We start from the raw sequence: 18726 nt of genomic DNA on the forward strand, positions 1-18726 counted from the left end.
ACACCCGGGCTCACACACACGCACCCGGGCTCACACACACACACACCCGGGCTCATACACACGCACCCGGGCTCACACACACACCCACACCCGGCTCACACACGTGCACCCAGGTTCACACACACACACCTGGGCTCACACGCTCACACACCTGGGCTCACACACACACACCCGGCTCACACGCTCACACCCGGGCTGACACACACACGCACCCAGGCTCACACCCGGGCTCACACACTCACACACACGCACCCGGGCTCACACACACGCACTCACGCCCCAGACCCCCACTTCTCTGCATGCATGTATTAAAATTCTCCGAAGCAGTGACAGTCCCCAGGGGCTCCGAGCTGCCACCGTGTCTCCAGACCGAGACCCAGGTGGGTGGCTGGCAGCTCGCGGGCCCGGCCCAGCGCACGGCCTATGCTTGCAAGTCACATTTCTAGAACAGTCACACTCCTCGTGTCCACACCATGGAGATGCCACAAAGCCTGGACAGTCAATGCTGCTGCTCACTTCTCCACCACCAGCTGCGTGGCGACGGTGGCCCCACGTGTCCCCGGGGCCCAGGCAGTCGGCCCACGTCCAGGTCGTGCGACCTCAGGGCGTGATATTCACGCAACAAATCGCCAAACAACCCACTCTCAACTGCAAGACTCACTCTGGCCTGTACAGGAACACCCTCGGCCCCCCTTCTAGAAGCTCGTTCTTGGGCGGGGCCTGTAGGCCGGGAGCACCAGGTGTTTGCTGAAGCGCTGGCCAGGGCCCACCACCCCGGTGCGCAGCCTGGGGGCTCCGAGGACTGACACACTCGGTTCTTAACCCCAGGAGTCCCTGTCGGCCCTGCGGGTGGACTCGTGCACGTGCCCGGGACGCCTCGGACGGGGCTCTGCCCGCTCACCCAGCGTGTTGGCGATGCCCGTCTTCACGTTGTCCGTGCAGATGTGGCTGATCCGGTTCTCGTGCTCCGGCTTGGCCAGCACCACGATGCGAATGTTCCACAGGGTGTGGATGGCGATCTGGCAGACAGGACAGCGCTGAGCCCTCACCCAGACCAGGTGCACCCACCACGTGCCCACGGTGGGGAACCCGCTCTGGAATCCCCACGCCTCGGGGGACTCCCACATACGCCCTCAGGTGAGACAAAGCATCCTAAAGGTGAGAGCCGGGAGGAGGAGCGGAGCGTGGCCAGGCACAGGGAGACCCTGTGGGTGCCGGGGCCGCAAGCCCCGAGTGCAGGGGCCCTCTCTGACCCTGGAAGGGGGAGGGGAAGCACGAGCACCCGGAGGGCTCCGGGGCCTGAGAGCGGCCCTTGCGGCCGAACTGCCCTGGCAGGCCACCGGGGCCCCCCAACACCTGCCAGTGCTCACTGTTTTAAAGGTCATGCTGGTGATTTCTTGCAGGGAGTGCTTGAGTGTCTCCAGCCACTCCTTCTCCCCCAGGGGGTCCTCCTGGGTGCCGATGACGTAGATGTCGTGGGGGATGTAGTCAGCAGAGTCGTCCCTCGTCTTCCCCTGCCCCTTGGAGAGAAACCAGGACGTGATCTTCTTGGGGGGGGTGGCGTTACCTTCAACAGCAAAACCAGCACAAGTGAGTCAAAGGCATACCGGCAAAATTCACAACAGGGGTGGGGGTTCACTGAAAGCTATTCTAACCCTCCCCCCAAATACCAAAGATGGAGAACTAGGTACCAGCATTGCCCAGAAGGTGGACAGCTAAGGGGTCAGTTATGTTTCTTTTTAAAGATGTATTTATGTATGCATACAGAACTGGGGTACAGGCCAGAGGTGCAGGGGTGGTGAGAGGGTTCATGAGGCATAGAATGGGGAGCAAAACAGGCAGATCAACAAAGTACTCTGCTGAGGGGAGCAGCGGGGAGACAGGAAGTCTGCTGTGCCCTGTGGGTCAGCTCCGGGGGATCAAACTCGTACTGAAGCGGCTGAGGCTCGCTTGCAGTGCAGTGCTGTGCTTTAACCCGCTGGGCCATGTATGTTTTTGTCGAAAGATAACTTTACATTTCAAAGATTAGAAACACTTGACGGTTCCAGGAGACCAAGAGGTCACGCATCCAGGGTTAGGGTGACCAGGTCACTGGGTCAGAACCAACATCCCACTGGCCAGTTGGCGGACAGCGGATGAGTTTAGGGGGGAAGCTTTTATCCTTGTATCCTTTGTTGGGAGACAACATGACTTCCTTGCATAAGACAGATCTCAACCACTGAGATGTGGGGTGTCGGCCAGAGAACAGGAATGACAGGAAGACCAGTGCCTGCGGCCATTTAAAAGTGAGTCGGCCGTTCCATAAAGAAATGATGCAAGACCTGTTTCTTCTGCACTGCCCTTGAAGGTTGAGTAAACTCCCCAAAGTTGATAATCCCTGCCCACCAGCGCCAAGAAGCCAAGAACTGAAAGGTGACCTTTGCTGAGTTTGGCTCCCAGGGACGCCGAACTGCTAGCACCCCCTCTTGGCCCGCCACGGTACAGCAGGCGCTCTCTGCCCCACACCCCGGCTTCCAAGGTCTCCTGGGTAAGGGCGGCCCCTCCCCCGCAAGCTGGGCCACAAGATAGCCTTGGCCTCACCCAGCCTGATCTAAGACCCCCGCGCAGTTGGAAAATCTGAAAAGGGCTGTGTGCCCAGGGCATGGAGCCCAGGAGTGAGCTGATGAAGTGAGAGGCCAGGAGGAAACACGGCCAGCTCAGCAGGGCGGGGCCCCCTGGTGCTGGCCTGGGCTCAGCTGCCCAGGACAGCTGGAGGGCTGGCGGCTTGTGAATGGAGTCTCCGCTGGCCTGGTGGCTGGAAGCCCCACCCTCCACCGACAGACCCTGGAAGGCACAATGGCAGCTTCACCCCCAGACTGCATTCACCCCCTTCCAGGGGCTCATCCCCTCCGCTCCCTTCCCAGCTGCTGCTGCAGGGTCTCGGGCCCAGACCAAGCAGGGACACGGAAGCCCCATTAAATTCACACTTCAGAGAAGCAACAGCGAATTCTACAATCTCGATTTATCTGAAATTCAAATTTAGCAGGACATCTGCTGTCTACTTATTTTTTTAAACTTATCACTGAATACTTACAATAAATAATTACCTAGCATAATTTATATTTAGTATATTTTGTATGCAAGTATACATCTATTAAGTACAATATGCATATGTATTACTTATTTCAAGCATTCTGACGCATAGTTACTTATTTCTAGCCGAACCGTTATACTAAACGCTTCATACAGTTCACACACAGTAAACATGTAATTAGTATAGAATATATATTAGCATGTAAAGACACTGTATGGTATGCATGTATTTATCTACTTCTAGCTAAACACCCATTCCAAAATACTGTTTGCTATTTATGTAAAATTCAAGTTTAACCGGGCATTCTCTCTCTCTCTCTCTGTCTCTCCCGTCAGTCAGGCTGGTCTTTCTTCCAGACTTGGGTTCCCCGGTGAGCTCCCTAAATTTGGCAGGGGCCCCAGTGCCCCTTTATCTAGATGTCTCCCCTCTTCACCCCTCATTTTCCAATTCAGCCATGCGAAGCAACCGACTCAGCTGCTCTGGGGGCACGAGAGCCCCAGCGCCACTCTCCTGCCTCCACCTTGGGGAAAGGACAGAGGTCTGTGGGCAGCGGTGGGCAGAGGCCTGGCCACGCGGACCTACCCATGTTCCAGGTGCCGATGAAGATGGTGATCATGTCGGGCTCCGGCTGCTCCGAGTGCTTGTTCTTCATCTGCTGCAGCAGCTGGCAGAAGCCCTCCCGCTTCTAGGGTCAAAGAGCAGACAGGCTAGCTGGTGAGGCCCCGCTGCCCGCAGGGCGCTGTCAAAGCAGCGCTCAACTCAAGGAAGCCGAACGGTCTGGAGACCACGCAAAGCCCTAGGGCACTGTGGCTTCCCTTCCACCCAGCCCTTCCTGGGCAAGACACGACTTGGGGGAAATAAAACATCTGGGGGTGCAGGCCACGCGTCAGTGCAGAAAGCAGACACACCCCCGTGGCCAGCCTCAGGAGGTGAGGCAGGAGCTGCACCGTGGGCCAGAGAGGGCCTCTGCCCCGGCCTGCCACAGTGCCCACCACGCGGGGGCTGTGTGTCCTGTGGCCCGCCTCACGGCCCCAGCACGAGGATGGACAGAAAGCACAAGCCGCGGACGGCTTCAGCCCTCGATCGCACTGGCCAAAGCTAACACTTAAGCGGGAACCCCTGGGGGGGGGGCCCTGTGCGGAAAAGCAGCGCTTGGGGACTGCTGCTCCAGGCAAGTCAGTGACTTGGAAGAACATCAGCTCTGAAGCCAGTGGCTTGCAGGACCCGCAGGCCCCGGGAGAGGAGCTTCTCGGCGCGGCTGGGTGCCCGTGCCCAGGTGCGGGTCCACCCGGCTCCCCGGACACGTCTCCCTGCAAGCGGCAGCGCCTCGCCGAGAGGCCCAGCACCCAGGCGGCTTTCTGTCCACCCCTCCCAGGAGCCGGTCGTGCCCAGGGTCTGCGTGGACAGGAGGCAGAGGGGGAGGAGCGGCCCCTGCTCACGCCGGTGCCTGCCCTCGGGCTGGGTGTGCCAGGTGGGAAGGGGCTGGGGAACCCAGTGCGCTGACCTGCCAGCTGCAGGGGTCGGAAGCGGCCCTCAGCCCGTCTGCGAAGCCCGCTGTCACTTAACTTACCTTGGAATCAGCGAAGACATACTCCTTCCGCAGGGTCTTTTCCTTCTCTGTTTCCACCAAAATCACCAGCTTGTTCAGAAACTTCTGAGACTTGATGAGCTGCAGGACTTAAGTGAAACAAACGGTCCCTTTGTCCCTGTCTCCCGGATTCTACTAGTGGCGTCTCCCCACACCCGGGCGCCCCGCACCAACCCAGCCCCCGGCTGAGCAATGAATCTGTACCCCCATCCTCCCCCAGGGAGCCTGCTGTGCGGGAAGGTGGCCGGCGCACACTGGCGGCTTCTGCCATTTCAGCTTCCTCCCTCTGCTTTCTCCTCTCCTACCTCTTATCCTTCTCCCCTGCCTTCTTTTGCTTTATGTGTCTAAATTAACGTTAAAATTTGCCTGAATTCGGCCCTCCCTGGTGGTGCAGTGGGTTACAGCACAGCACTGAGAAGCTAAAGCCGCTTCCGCATGAGTTCGATTCCTGTCTGCCCTGGAGGTGACCCCAGGGCCCAGCAGACCTCTCCTGACTGCCCACTGCTCCCCTCAGCAGTGTACTTCGTCCATCTGCCTGTTCTGCTCCCCACTCTGTCTCTGGTGAAGCCTCTCACCGCCCCTGAGTCTCTGGCCTGTACCCCAGTTCTATATGCACAAATAAATAAATCTTAAAAAAAAAAATTTGCCTGAATTCATTAAAATCTTAAAGTTAATGTATCTAAATTAAAAAAATGCCTACTTCTATCAATAATTAAGAGGTCCAGTTTCTCCCATAAGACTGGAAGCCCTCTCCCTCACCCCAAAATGCCATGCTCCTTGAGGCAGCCACTCACAACTTACCTGACAGTCTTTTGGAAAGGTTCTCTGAGCTCTACATAACATGTTTATGTTGGTACTACCTAGCATTTCAGCTTTAGTTAGTTTCTTTTTTTAAAGATTTGTTTATTTGTGCATACAGACCTGGGGTACAGGCCAGAGGTGCAGGGGCGGTGAGAGGATTCACCAGAGACAGAGCGGGGAGCAGAACAGGCAGATGGACGAAGTACACTGCTGAGGGGAGCAGCGGGCGGGTCAGGAGAGGTCTGCTGCGCCCTGGGGGTCACCTCGGGGCAGGCGGGGATTGAGCTCGTGCTGCAGTGGCTTTAGCTTCTCAGTGCTGTGCTTTAAGCCACTGTGTCACCTTAGTTTTTAAAATAATTTTTATTAAAAAGTTTTTTTATGCATACAAGAGCTGGGGTTCAGACCAGAGGTGCAGGGGGTGAGGATTCACTGGAGACAGAGTGGGGGGCAGGACAGGTGGATCCACTGAGTTATATACTGCTGCGTCCTGTGGGTCAGCTCCCTGGTGGGGATGGCCTCAGGCCACCTGGCGGAGATGGGGCTGAGACTTAACCCCTAGGCCACCAGCGAGGTCCCCTGTGTTCCTGCTCCAATACCTACCTACATAGAGACTCTGTTGCGAGGGGTGAAGGTTAATGCTTTCCCACACAAACCTGTTCCCCCAGCACCGCTCTCCCCGCACCCCCCCCCCCCAAAGCACGACTCCAGCTCTCCGTCATCCTGCCAATCACATATCAGTGCCTGCACAGGGCACCTAGCTCGCCCCTCCGCACCCCGCCCCGACTCCTGGGGTGGAGGCACCGCGCCAGGGCAGCTCATGTCCCTGGAGACCCGGCAAGAGGCAGAGCGCCCCGGGAAGGCCTCGTGCAGGAGGGGCACGACGGCGGCCTCTGGAGCTGGGCCGGAGCCCCGGCAGGGCCAGCTGGTGGGACACCCCAGGCTGAGGGTGCGCCCCAGCCTGCTTTCCCGGCGCCTCACTGCAGGTGCCCAAGGCCTCACTTTTCTTGTGGTTGTAGAATTTGTCCTCAGAACCATCCTTGGACTTCTTAAGGATCAGTTTCCCAGATTCAACGTCCACTTTGAGCTGCAATTTCTGGGGAATTCCTAGAGACTCTGACTTCACCTTTGAAGAAAGGGGGAGAGACGGCGAAAGGGGTGGGGAGCGTGTTGGACACCCCTCCTCCGGCCTGGCTCTCCACGCCCCACTGCAGGCCCTCTGTCGCAATGAGTGGGCAGCGCCTGGCCAGCCCGCCCGGGGTCCCTTGAGCCCAGCACCTCCTTCCCTCCCTTCCCCCCAGCGCTGCAACCTATGTCCACGGCGGCTGAGCCGCGCAAGGCTGGTGCACCCCAGCGGTCCTGCCGCAGCGGCGGTGAAACAGACGAGCTACTGGAAAGTGGCTTCCACCGCTCGATTGCCAAAGACGCACTGCCTGACGCCACCCGCTTCCAGAAAGGGTTTAGGAATGGATTTAAGCTCCTGGGCCTAATGATCGTTAGAACCAATAGCTGAACATTTGACATTAGAGCGGCCTAGACAGGTGCTGAAGATGGGGATACAGCTCAATGCAGAATCATCCTCAGGGCTGGGGAGGATTTTGGGGTGAGTGTGGGGGGGCTTCTCTTGTCCTGTGCTTCTGTAGGTGGGACTGGTGTTGGGCAGGGGCTTCTGAATCTCGGGGGGTCACTAAGAAAAACACATTTCTCAGCCCAAGTCTGGAGATTCCCACTTGGTCACTCTCAGGAAAATCACAGGAATCCGGCGGTCGTCGTCGCGCGCGAGGGTCCTTGTGCCGTGTGGCACAGCCCCAGCCCCAGCCGGTCTCCCTCAGGGACCAGAACCTTCCCCGGCCCCAGCCACTTACCTCAAAGGTGACCGGGGGGATGAGGGAACACCGGTGGGTGGACTCGGGACCCTCGTGCAGCAAGGCCTTGACCTACGGACATAAATGCACCAGGCCTTTCGGCGCAAGGTCGAGGGAAAGCGGCCTCCGTGGGATGGAGTCCAGGGGAGCACGGAGCCCGCACACGTGGCCAGTCTCTGAGCCAGAGGGGCGCACGCGGAGCCGGCAGAAGCCGCAGGCTGCCCCGTACCTTGTCTTCCACCGAGGACAGCAGGCTTGTCAGCTGGCTGAGCTTGGCCATCATGTTGATGGGACTGGCCTCTCCAGGGACCTGGGGGTGAGGCGGCGGCACGTTAGCGCGGCTGTCAGCATGGGAGACGCCGGCGGGGCTTCGGCTCTGCGCCCCCACAGCCCCCGTGGTGCCCTCGTCACTCCTGCGAGCAGAGGGGCGAAGGGCTCCCTGCAGTCACCTCAGAATCACCCAGGCCACAGTGAGTCTCCAGCTCGCCTTCCCGCTAAACCTCATCCCTCCGCAAGCAGCTGGAAGCGCCTTCCGGCATCACAGCAGGGCTGTTCCTGCTCTGCCTCTGGGCAGGAACCCTGGCTAGTGGCTCCCCGCCTGGAAGAGAATCTCCCCCACTGAGCACCCATCCCTCCCGCCACTCTCCTCCCCCTGCACCCCACCAGCCTGTGAGCTATGCTTCTGGGAACCCTGAAGGTGTGGCTTCTCCTGGACAGGCCACTGCCACGTCATTCAGGTCTCAGGTGGACGGAGACCCAGGGCCCCTCCAGCCAAAGCAGTCACCGACCCCCTGGCTTCTTCCCTATGATTCGCCTCTTGTAAGTCTGCCCAGTTCAACTGTGAGCTCCTAGAGAATCGGGCTGTGGGCACCAGCGTGGTGCTGCCCTGGTCGGCTGCCTCAGAGCCAGAGCTGAGACTGCTCAGTCAGGACTAGTGAACTCAGAACAAGCCTGGACGCTTGCCTGCTGCCATCAAGTTCACGGTCTTGAGCGTTTACTTGCAGAACATTGCTGAAGCGTCTGGTGAGGCCTGTGGCAGGTGCTGGGGTGTAGCCTTAGGAAAATACATCATGCCTGCGGCCGGAGTCAGGAAAATCAACCCGTGTGCAACTAAACAGTCTCAGGTGGACCAGAATATGGCTGTCACCAAGCAGACCGAGGCCCTTCACCCACCCTGCCCAGGCCACTCTGCTCGGAACCAGCCCAGCCTCCACCCAGCTCCTCAGGGCACTGCCACTCGGAGCACCACCACCAGCAGCGAGGCCAGCAGGGGCCTCCACGACCACTGTCACCTCCCCCCCAGCAGCGAGCCCCCCCCCCCAGGACCCGTCACCTCCCCATCACCATCCCTGCCGCCTCCCTCCTGACTGCCCTGCACCTTAATCAGCTGGACGCACTGAAAGGGGAGGAGTGGGGGAGGGCGGGAGGGGTCGGTGGTCAGAGAAGAGGACAGTTCAAGGTGCTCTCGTGTTAGCTGCTTTTCTCCCAAGGAACTGAAGAGACAGCACAGCCTTGTTTTGCGTCTGGGACACGGGATTTTCCGCTCGCAACCCCGGCGGCCACCGCGCTTCTTGGCCACCTGGCACTTCTCCCTCTCGCTGAGTCTGGTCCCTGGCCATCGCCTGTCCTCCAGTCAGCGCCCTTTGTTATACCTTCCTCACTTTAAAGTTGGGTTATTTTCACCTAATTATTCGCAGGTGCCTGAAAAGCAAAGGTTCTCCAGCCTTCACCCTTCCAGCTGCTGCAAGCGCGTCCTCCTTTTTTTTTTGAGTTCTGTTGACCCCTTTCTTTAGGTAGCTGGGCAGGCTGCCATGTCCTGGTCACACTGTGTGTGTGCATGTGTGCACATGTGTTTTGGGGTGGGGGCTCCCCTTTTCTGTTGTCTTCCAGTTTCTGATGGGACAGGTTGGGAGGCTGTGGCTTGAGTGGCCACTGAGGAAGCAGCTTTACGCATGGGGAGGGGGCAGGCGTATACCAGGCATCTTTACTCCCCAAATCAAAGTCAGGCAGAGAGAGCGCCTTAGCCGGTGGGGGCCCAAGCGCTGAGGCCTCTCACCCCAATGCATATTCAAGCTCTCCAGCAGTGCTGGGGAGGAGGGGTGCACCTTTCTGAGCCCCTGCACACCGGTTACTTCGCCCGTCTCCCCTTACCCCTGGCTTACCAACCCCATTTTCCCCAAAGCCTTTACCTGAGGTCGAGGTCGGAGGCCTGGGGAGAGCTGCTGGTCAAACAGCCTCTGCAGAAACTCCAGGGAGGGGAGGATCCGGGCCACTTCCCTGGGGGCAGGCACAGGTGAAGGTCAAGGATTAGTGAGGACCCACTCAGCACAGCCACACCCGGCCTGGCAAAGGCCAGGAATCCTCGCAGAAAGACAAGCCCAGGCAAAGATCCAGGCTGCTGGCACGGGGGATGGGGGGGAGGGCGGCACGGGGGGGGGGGGCCTCCCACCCCCCACCGCCCACCCCACTGGAGTCAGGAGGCATACGTCTCATTTACTTCAGTTTAGCTCACCAGACTATGCAACCTGTAAGAAAATGCTGTCTAAAATCACAGAACTTCTTTGCAATCATTTAGTAATTGAGTTTTCCACCTTTGAGGTTTACGGACTCTCTCACACACATACACACACATGTTTAAAATGCAAGTAGATGGGTCCCACCCAGATCAGGTCTGGAATCTGCATTGTAAATGTACTCCAGGGGCTTCCTGTCCTGAGGAGAGGCTCTGGGCCAAACCCCTCCCGACCTGGACTGGAGGTTCCCTTGGCCTAATCCATCCATCGCTCCTCCACCCCGCTCCTGGGTTCCTGGTCCAACCCACTTTCTGCCTGCTGCTTTCACAGCGTGTGAAGGAGGGTGGGCAGACAATTGGGGGCTGTATTTTCCACCAAAACCTGCTCCTGTTTTTTACATATTGAACATCTCGCTGGGTTCTAAATAGTCTATTGAATTAATGTGCCAGAATCAACCTCTAGATAAATATTGGGTTCTTTTCAGATCTTGGCGGTGCTGAGCCTTCTGGGAACTGATCTGCTCCTGCTGCCGTTCTCTGCTGACGGTCAGTGAGAGTTCTGGGACCAGGTAGTCCGGCTCTGAGCCATACAGCAAGCCTTTGAGCAGAGCCCATTGTCTGGGCTGTTGTCCTAATTCTTATTTTCTCTCTCCTTTTAGCAGGTGTAACAGTATTTCAATATCAATGGATCAAGCATCGACTCTACTTAACTAGGTGTTGTAAGTATTTCTTTTCCTCTCTCTCATTTTCATTCTAAGTGGGTTTTTTTTTTCATCCTATTTTGCATCTTTTCCTTAGTATTTTTGGCTTAGTGTAGTTAAAAATTGATCTTATACTTTTCACTGTTCTTTTTTCGAAGCTATGCATGCTTCTGTTGTGGTTATATGGTTTTAATTCCTGACCTCCTCTAGACCTTTTAGCAATCTATCTGGTAGAGCTAAGTTCACCTTTCCCTGAATTGCTGCTAGTCAGTGACACTCAACACTGCCCTTTCTCCCAAGTCTCTGGGCCAGCCCACGGGGTGAGGCTTCTTCAAAATGGCAGGGCTTGTTCTCAGACTCCTGCCACTCACTGGACTGGAGATCTGCAGCCCCCACGTGGAGCCTGAATGCCATTGTGACGACACACAGAAACCCAATTCTGTGCTGTCAGAAAGCGAAGCAAAGGGCTTCCGTGGCCCAGTCAGCAACCTCCAGGGCTCAGGCACCAGCCCACACGGGGCGGGGGGACGGGACACCCAGACCCAGAGGCTCAGAGCTTGGCCCCTAGGAAGTGCACGCGTGTCCCCCATGAACTCACCCTGCAAATTGCCTTTTTGCTGTTTCTGAATAAACCGTGTTTATTAAAATGCAGTGAAATAACTGTTTTTTGTTTGAGTTCAACACCATTGTTGGGGACCAAGGGTGGATGAGGGGGTGAAACAGGGAAGCCAGGGCAGACCTCGATTCAATCTCCTCCCCCGGCACCCACTTCCAGGCTTCTCTGGTCATGTTACATGCTGGTGTTCTGTTTGAACTGCCACTTCATAACATAATTCGGGGCTAAAACAAAAATTTTTAAAGCACTAATTGAGAATATGCTCTGGCATCAAATAGATCTCCCATCGGTTTCCTGGTTCCAAAAGGTTTCCTGGAAACACAGATAAGCGGAGTCCTTTGGGCTTGCTAGGGAGACTGATGCTTTCCCCATATCTAGCTGTAACAGGTACAGGTTTCACGGATTCCGCCCCCACTCAATGCTGGAACTCCAAATCCCATCAGTACCACGGAGAAGCACGCAGGGACGTGAGGGCGGAGCTGAGCAGCCAGGCTGGGATAAAACCGGACATGTGGGCTCTGGGGTGACCAAGTGGATAGCAGCTGATCGTTTTGGCGCTCCATCGGTTTTCAGCGGCCGGTGGAGTCCACGTCAGCAGAACTGGTAGGACATCCTAGTTACCCTGTGTTTCTCTCCCTCTTTCCCTGGGTTATTCCTTTACCTTTCTCCTTACAAATAAATCCATTATTGAACCTTTTGAGTGTGTCCATAATACGATTGAATCGTAAGCGCACGGGTAAAGACCCACAGACAGGCAACCCAATTCACATTGGGGTGCCCTGTAACATAGCCTTTGTGAAACTCGGGACTCTCACTGGTTCCCAAACCTGCCTGGAGTGTTGGGGACAGTCAGAATGAGCAGTGATATCCGGAAACTTCAGCCGAAGACTGAAGACCGGCCTTTCGCAAAGCAAGGATTTGTTCCTGGAAAGCTTGTCCAGCTTCAGGTCACCCCCTGGAGGGAAGCGGGGAGCAAGACAGACAGGACGGCAGCGTCAGATCCCTGGGGCAGCTCAGAGGAGGCCTGGGACCTCGCTGCAGCACCCCAAAGGCAGAATCGCTTCCCATCTTATTCTGGAAGTTGGTTAATTCCCCCAAGTTATTTTGTTTTCTCCATTCTTTGTTTCATTTATTCATCTTGCTTTAGCCAAAAAAAAAAAACAAAAACCTCATCTGGTATTAAATAATCCAGTGGTAAAGGACATCTCTTTTTCTTTAGTTAAATTGTTTAATGGAACCATTTTCATGCTTCCTTGTCAACTGCGATTTAATCGGTTTGACACCGGCACATAATGTATTATGAAGGACACCTTCTATTCCTTATTTTAAAATGAAAACTGACACATTTGATCACATGCCTATTAGGACATCTGTGCAGATGATTCCTTGAGCTCCTAAACTACTGCTAAAGTAGAGTTTTCTTTGTGTTGACTCCGCTTTGAAGTGATTTCTTAGATAAATCCCCTATTTTTCGTATCACCAACTTATCGATGTCTGCTAGAATGGTATTGAAATATTATACATTTGTATTAATGAATGAAACTGGGTATAGTTTATCTTGATTAGACTTGGGCTCTGGATCATTTTTCTGAAGATTGAATTAAGTGATCTTTATTACTCTGTAATTTGTAGATTATGCTCATTTGTTCTTTGAAAGTTCAAAAGAGGGCACACGGTAATATTTACATTTCTAAAAAAGGTGTTGCGTTTAATTATAATTTGAGGACTCATAGTCATGTAACTGCTCTATTGATTTGTATGTGAATGTGGATGATCAAATCCACATTCCTAACTTACAGTGTTCTCAGTTTACTCTTTCCTAATTTATTTATTTATTTTGACCATATCCCCCAGCTCTGTTTCCAGTACTTAATTGTTCACTTGTCAGAGAGGTTTTATTTTAGCTATACTCTACAGATAACCTTTTAAGTTTAAAGTGTACCGTGTATGGACTTGAAACATATATATCTTGCAGTAAGAGGCTCCTTAGAGACTGTTTTGTTCAGTCTGGAAGAGAGCAGGTCCTGGAAGAGAGCCCAGCACATGGCGGGACACTCCCTATCTCTGTGAATGCATGTGCAAGGGATTAGGGTTTCAGCTACCTGGAGGGATGCTGGAAATACCAAAATGACCGGAGCAGAGTTCACGATGCCTCCCAGAGCTCACAGTCTAAACTCAGTTTGTATGACTGAGTCATTCCACTCCCCTGTGATAGCTATGACTTTTCCTCCAAATGGCGTTTTGGCTGCTCACACAGCGTTCTGATACACAGTGGTTTGACTACTCTGTGCTCCTGCACCTACCCTATTGTGTCACTTTCTTCCTTACTTCACTTAGGAGTTGATTTTAACATGTCCGATGTTTGGGTGGTTGTGGCTAGTCTTATTATCTATTTCTATTTTCATCATATTGTGTTCTGGTGGAAAGAATGAGCCCTTTTGCTTGGTATATATTCATATCCAGATGCTCAGTAAGCTGCTGGGTTCTTATTTTTAGGATCACCAGCATTCAGCACTTCTGGGGGGAAATAAATCTTAGGTTCTTTTTGAAGTAGATGCATGTGATCAAATTTTTTTAAATTTGCAAAAGTCTCCCTTAACTCAACATCTAGGCTGAGTTCAGGTCCATAGTCTCCTTCTTGGAGATACTGATTCTGAATTTTTTATTGTATGGTCAAGGAATATGAATACCATTTAATTCTGAAAAAAATTAAAATAATGGTGTGGTTCCTTATTATTTACTTGCTAAATTCATCTTGTGGTTTAGAAACATTTTCAGAAGAGATCTGGTGCTGCTTTTTGGTTATTCTATTAATTGGATCTTTATGAGGTTTCTTAATAGCTGCATTCAGCTCTTATAAACCTGGAAATTATTTTTTTTCTTTTGTTCATTTAGTCATCAGCCATGCATCATTTTTTCTCTGCTTCCTGGAGAGCTCATACTACCAGCTATAAGCTGAATCTTCCTGTCTTCTTTCCAAAGACTGTCAATTTTTTATCACGCATTCTCTGCATTTGCTTATTTTGTCCAGTTCTATATATACTTCCCTCACACTCTGCTCTACTTTGTAATTTGATTTTCAGATCTGGTTTGAAAACAATGGGTTTATTTTTACAGCCCTCCAATGAAACAATTACAATGATGGTGTTTGTTTTGTGTCTGCTTATTAAAGTCGTTACCCTGCTCGCACCTAGTAGATAAAACACCCTCTCCTCCACGGCGATATTTTATTCTTAAGTTCCCCTTGCAATCCTTTCCATTTCTCCATCAGGGGTCATCAAATATTTCCACACTGTGAAGACTTCTTCTCTGGAGAAGTTTCTATGTGGTTCTAGACCACCTGACCTGGGTGTAAGATCTTTTCCGAGCCTTGTGCTGCTGCTGTTCTTCAGGCCAGATGTAGAAACTCACCGGAAGGGCGCTCCGTCTGCACCTCCACTCTCTGAGTCCGCGTCCCATTCATTCCCATGGTCTTATGTGTGCATTGGGCCAGGTGGGCTGAGTGGATGGGCCTGCACCTTTGGTGACATTCTCAGTTCTGTCGGCCACCTCCTCTCCTCATGCCTAATAGCCCCTGCAGCCACTTGAACCCAAAGATCTCCCCTTTGCTTCCTTGATTTTCACCTTTTGAGGAACTGTCATCACCATCCACTTAGTGCTGACATCCAAAATCGAGGGGCAGGGGGCCCTCCCTGGTGACACAACGGGTTAAAGTGCAGCACTGAGAAGCTATCAGCAGCCTCTTCAATGCAAATTCAATCCCCGGCCAGGGTGGTGACCCACACTGCGCGGCAGACCTCTCCTGTCTCCCCGTGGCCCCCCTCAGCAGTGGATCTCGGTCAATCCACTTGTTCTGCTCCCCACTCTGTCTCTGGTGAATCCTCTCACCCCCCACCTCTGGCCTGCACCCCAGCTCCTGTATGCATAAAGAAGTCTTTAAAAATTGAAGCAACTTATTTAAAAAAATGAAACAAACAAACAAAAAGGGGGTGCCAGCCTCTGTCTTCGTATGCGCAGCCAAGTCCTGCTCCGGCTTGCACTGTCCTGACCTCGGCTGGGCGCTGCCCGTGGGCAGGCTGGTAGTTGACTCTGCCGCTGGCATAGCGACCAAGCAGAGCAAAAGTGATTTCGTTGCAGTTAACGCTAGATGTGCCAGGAAACAGTCTTTGGTTTGGGGCCTCCCTGGTGGCGCAAGGACTTACAGCTCTCACCCCAGGGTTATCGAGCTATCAGCAGCCACTGCAGCACGAGTTCCATCCCCGGCCAGGGAGGGACCCCCAGGGCGCGGCAGACCTCTCCTGTCTCCCCGCTGCCCCCTCAGCAGTGGATTTCACTCCATCTGCCTGTTCTGCACCCCACTCTCTCTGTGAATCCTCCCACTGCCCCTGCACCTCTGGCCTGTACCCCAGTTCTATATGCAGAAATAAATACATCTTTAAAAACCAGACAAACCTAGGGGTCACCCCCTCCTTTCGTCCTCCCCTCACGCCATGTCCATCTGAGAGCAACACTGGTTCCTCTCCCACCCGCAGAAATACCGGGTCACGCCAGCTCTCAGGGCCTGCTCATCCCCAAGCGCTGGGCCAGTGGACTAACATCTCCGGAGGTTCCCTGTGTGCCAGGCACTGCTGGCACCTGGGACTCAGCAGGAAGCAAAGCAGACACAGACCCGCCTGCTGTGCCCTCCGCTCCCCTGAGGTGTCGGCCACAGCCTCTGCTGCAGCTCTGAGCTGCTCACCTGCTTTGGGTTTGGCCTCCCCGGACCTTTCGCCACAACACAGACCATGCCCCCAGCCCGCAGGCGCCCTGAGGGAGGCCTTCCACGCCACGGATCCTGTCTAGCGGCGCCAGGTAAGACAAGGGTACCCAGTGTATTTGCACTGAAGATACGCTGCATCTCAATAGACTTATGCTAAAAAATTATTTGCGGTTTATCTAAAATTCAGACCGAATCGGGCACTTGTTTGTGTTTGCTCAATCTGGCCATCCTATGCCAACCTCTCGCCAGCTGCTGCTCCTAACATATTCCTACAGGTCAGTTAAATGAGTGAATGGATTGAAGACCTGTTTCAATTAAAGCAGCTTGAAATCTACACACTTCAGAGAACAGGGATGGAAAAGGATGGGAACCACAATTTTGTTCCCGTCTAAGATTTTCCAAAATCCCATCCCTCTGGTAACCCAGCATCCGACAGGCTCTCCCTTACCCCAGGAGGGCGAAGACCAGCCGGGGGTCTGGGAACCTCCCAGCATCTCTGATTCTAAGTGGAAGCTAAGGGCTCCGTAGATTAAACACACGGAGGAACACCTCCACGCTGGCCCAGCAGGCCCGTGGTGGGGTCTGCTCCCCCCAGGCTGAGGTGGTCCAGATCTCAGCGAAGCCCAGGTTGCAAGGGTGGGGAAAAGTGCCCCTGTCTGAGTGACAGGAGCAGCCTGAGGACAGAATCGAGGGATGTTCCTCCTGGACAAGACCACAAAGAAGTGAGTCGTGAAGGAGAAAGAAATAGCTGATGGTTTCACTCACAGGTGGGATGGGAAATGAAGTAAATGAGCCAACAAAACTAAACCTGGACAAACCTATGAATTCTGAATTCTGACTACAAAACTGAGACTTTCGGGGGCGGGGGGAGAGGAGGGTGAGGAGATGGGGGAAGGGTGTGAGCTGAGGGGGAGGGGCCCAATGGACACTGAGGATGATGGGGTTTGGGGAGTGTGGTGTGGTCCTATACAACTGAAGAGGGTGAAACTGTACCCCTAAATCCTATATAGTGTTGTAATATCAACACTCTCTCAACATACATCCTTTGTTTTTTAAAGTCACAAAGTACAGGCTTTCTATTAGAAACAAAATCTTGTGACCATATGAAATTGTTTTTCTTAAAAATAAAGTGTCACAGATGTGTTTTGCCTAGTGACAAATGATTTATAACAACATCAAATGGAGAGAAAAATCCCTCTATGGAAATTTATTAAAAATGACGGCTCTGGGTCTGTTGGCTGAAATTGCATTAGTTGAAAGGAAACTCACTGACATTAAACCTGACTGGTCAGTTTGATGAGGGTTCGCTATGTCAAAGAAATTATTTGCTCCATTACCAAATGTACCTGTGAGTCCCTTAAAAGCCCACAAGAGGAAAGTTAATTTGATGACTGAATGAGTCATTTTTACTTAACGGCACTAAGATGGCCCTGGCAAACTTGACAAGGCAATTCTGGAAATGTTGTAAGTGTGATAAAATGTGCAGCAGGAGAGCCTGACGTCGCAAGATTTGCCAATGTCAAATGGTGCCGACCTTTCGCGTATGATGGGGTCGTTCAGTCTCTTTCAGATGTTTTTGAATGTGATTTTCTATTTTTCCAAGCTTTTGCAAAAGCATTTAAGGTGGTACATCAGCTACCTGCTGCTTTTCTAATCTTTTTTTCTCCCCTGTGCCAATTTTTTTTTTTTTAAGATTTATTTATGCACAGAGAACTGGGGAGCCGGCCAGAGGTGCAGGCGTGGTGAGAGGATTCACCAGAGACAGAGCGGGGAGCAGAACAGGCCGACTGACGAAGGCCACTGCTGAGGGGAGCAGCAGGAGGGTCAGGAGGTCACCACCAGGGCCATGTGGTCACCACCAGGGCCGGGATCTAACTCATGCGGAAGTGGCTTTAGCTTCTCAGTGCTGTGCTTTCACCCGCTGCGCCACCAGGGAGGGACTCTCTGTGTCAGTTTTACTTAAACTTTCTGTCGTGGCAATGGTCCAGAGCTGGACATGAACCATTGACTGATAAGTCCATCTAATCATTATAATGTAATGAAACTTGACATCCATTCTCATGCTAATGAAATCATTATTTCCTTAAATGACTGTGATCATTTGTAATTGTCTTTTTTTCTGATGAACTTCAAGTGTATTCCATAGTTCATAAACATTCTAAATCATTTCTGTGTAGATTGATGCTAATGAAACGAAAACAAAAAGATCAATAGACTTGAAAAGAAATCAGAACTTTGGTCACGTGTTGGAAACTGGCAGTTTTGGCGAATCTCCACCACAGCTCTGGCGACGTTGGCCCTCACACGCGCCCAGAATGTGATCCTGTTGCTTGTGTTCGGGTAGACCCATGGGGCTGCTACAAGACAACAGCAGCAGAAGTCTCGGACGCTGGGCACAGGCAGTCCCGAGACGGCCGGCCTCCCGCCCACCCTTTGCCAAAGCCACTGGCCTCAAGTACCTTTAGTTTAAAAAAGAGACAAGATACAGTTCGACTACTGTGGAAGCAAACAAGAAGGTTCCTACGTCCTGCCCACTGTTCATTCTGAGGACGGGGCAAGGATGGCCAGCCAGGGCGTGCAGGGCCGCGGCTCTCTGACCGGGTCTGTCCCCCCGCCCGCCCTTCCCAGAGCGGTACCCATAGAGCTCCTTGCACAGAAGCATGGTGAGCTTCTTCAGATGCGGGAGGCTGCTGGAACCCGTCTTCACGAAGTCAGAGTCCAAGGAGAGCTGCGTGTTCAGGTAATCTTGGATGGCTTTGAGATGCTCTTCCGGAAGCCTGAAAAAAAAAAAAAATGAAAACATGCCTGTGCTTC

The 18726-nt window shown here is 53.2% G+C and overlaps 1 protein-coding gene across 1 annotated transcript in view; it reads right to left on the reverse strand.

Annotated features, from left to right (window-relative positions):
* The window catches only part of INPP5D (inositol polyphosphate-5-phosphatase, 145kDa), an 82914-nt gene that overhangs the window by 23623 nt on the left and 40565 nt on the right, over positions 1 to 18726 (reverse strand). Inside the window, exons 5-13 of the mRNA XM_012725176.1 lie at positions 18549 to 18689; positions 9514 to 9601; positions 7554 to 7634; positions 7325 to 7396; positions 6462 to 6585; positions 4644 to 4750; positions 3656 to 3758; positions 1371 to 1567; positions 902 to 1019 (exon numbers count right to left, since the gene is read on the reverse strand). Of these exons, the coding sequence (XP_012580630.1) occupies positions 902 to 1019; positions 1371 to 1567; positions 3656 to 3758; positions 4644 to 4750; positions 6462 to 6585; positions 7325 to 7396; positions 7554 to 7634; positions 9514 to 9601; positions 18549 to 18689 (1031 nt within the window). The remainder of the gene's footprint in view (positions 1 to 901; positions 1020 to 1370; positions 1568 to 3655; positions 3759 to 4643; positions 4751 to 6461; positions 6586 to 7324; positions 7397 to 7553; positions 7635 to 9513; positions 9602 to 18548; positions 18690 to 18726) is intronic.

This window comes from Condylura cristata, unplaced genomic scaffold (assembly GCF_000260355.1).
Source record: "Condylura cristata isolate star-nosed mole 26May11 unplaced genomic scaffold, ConCri1.0 scaffold00002, whole genome shotgun sequence".
Classification (NCBI taxonomy): domain Eukaryota; kingdom Metazoa; phylum Chordata; class Mammalia; order Eulipotyphla; family Talpidae; genus Condylura; species Condylura cristata.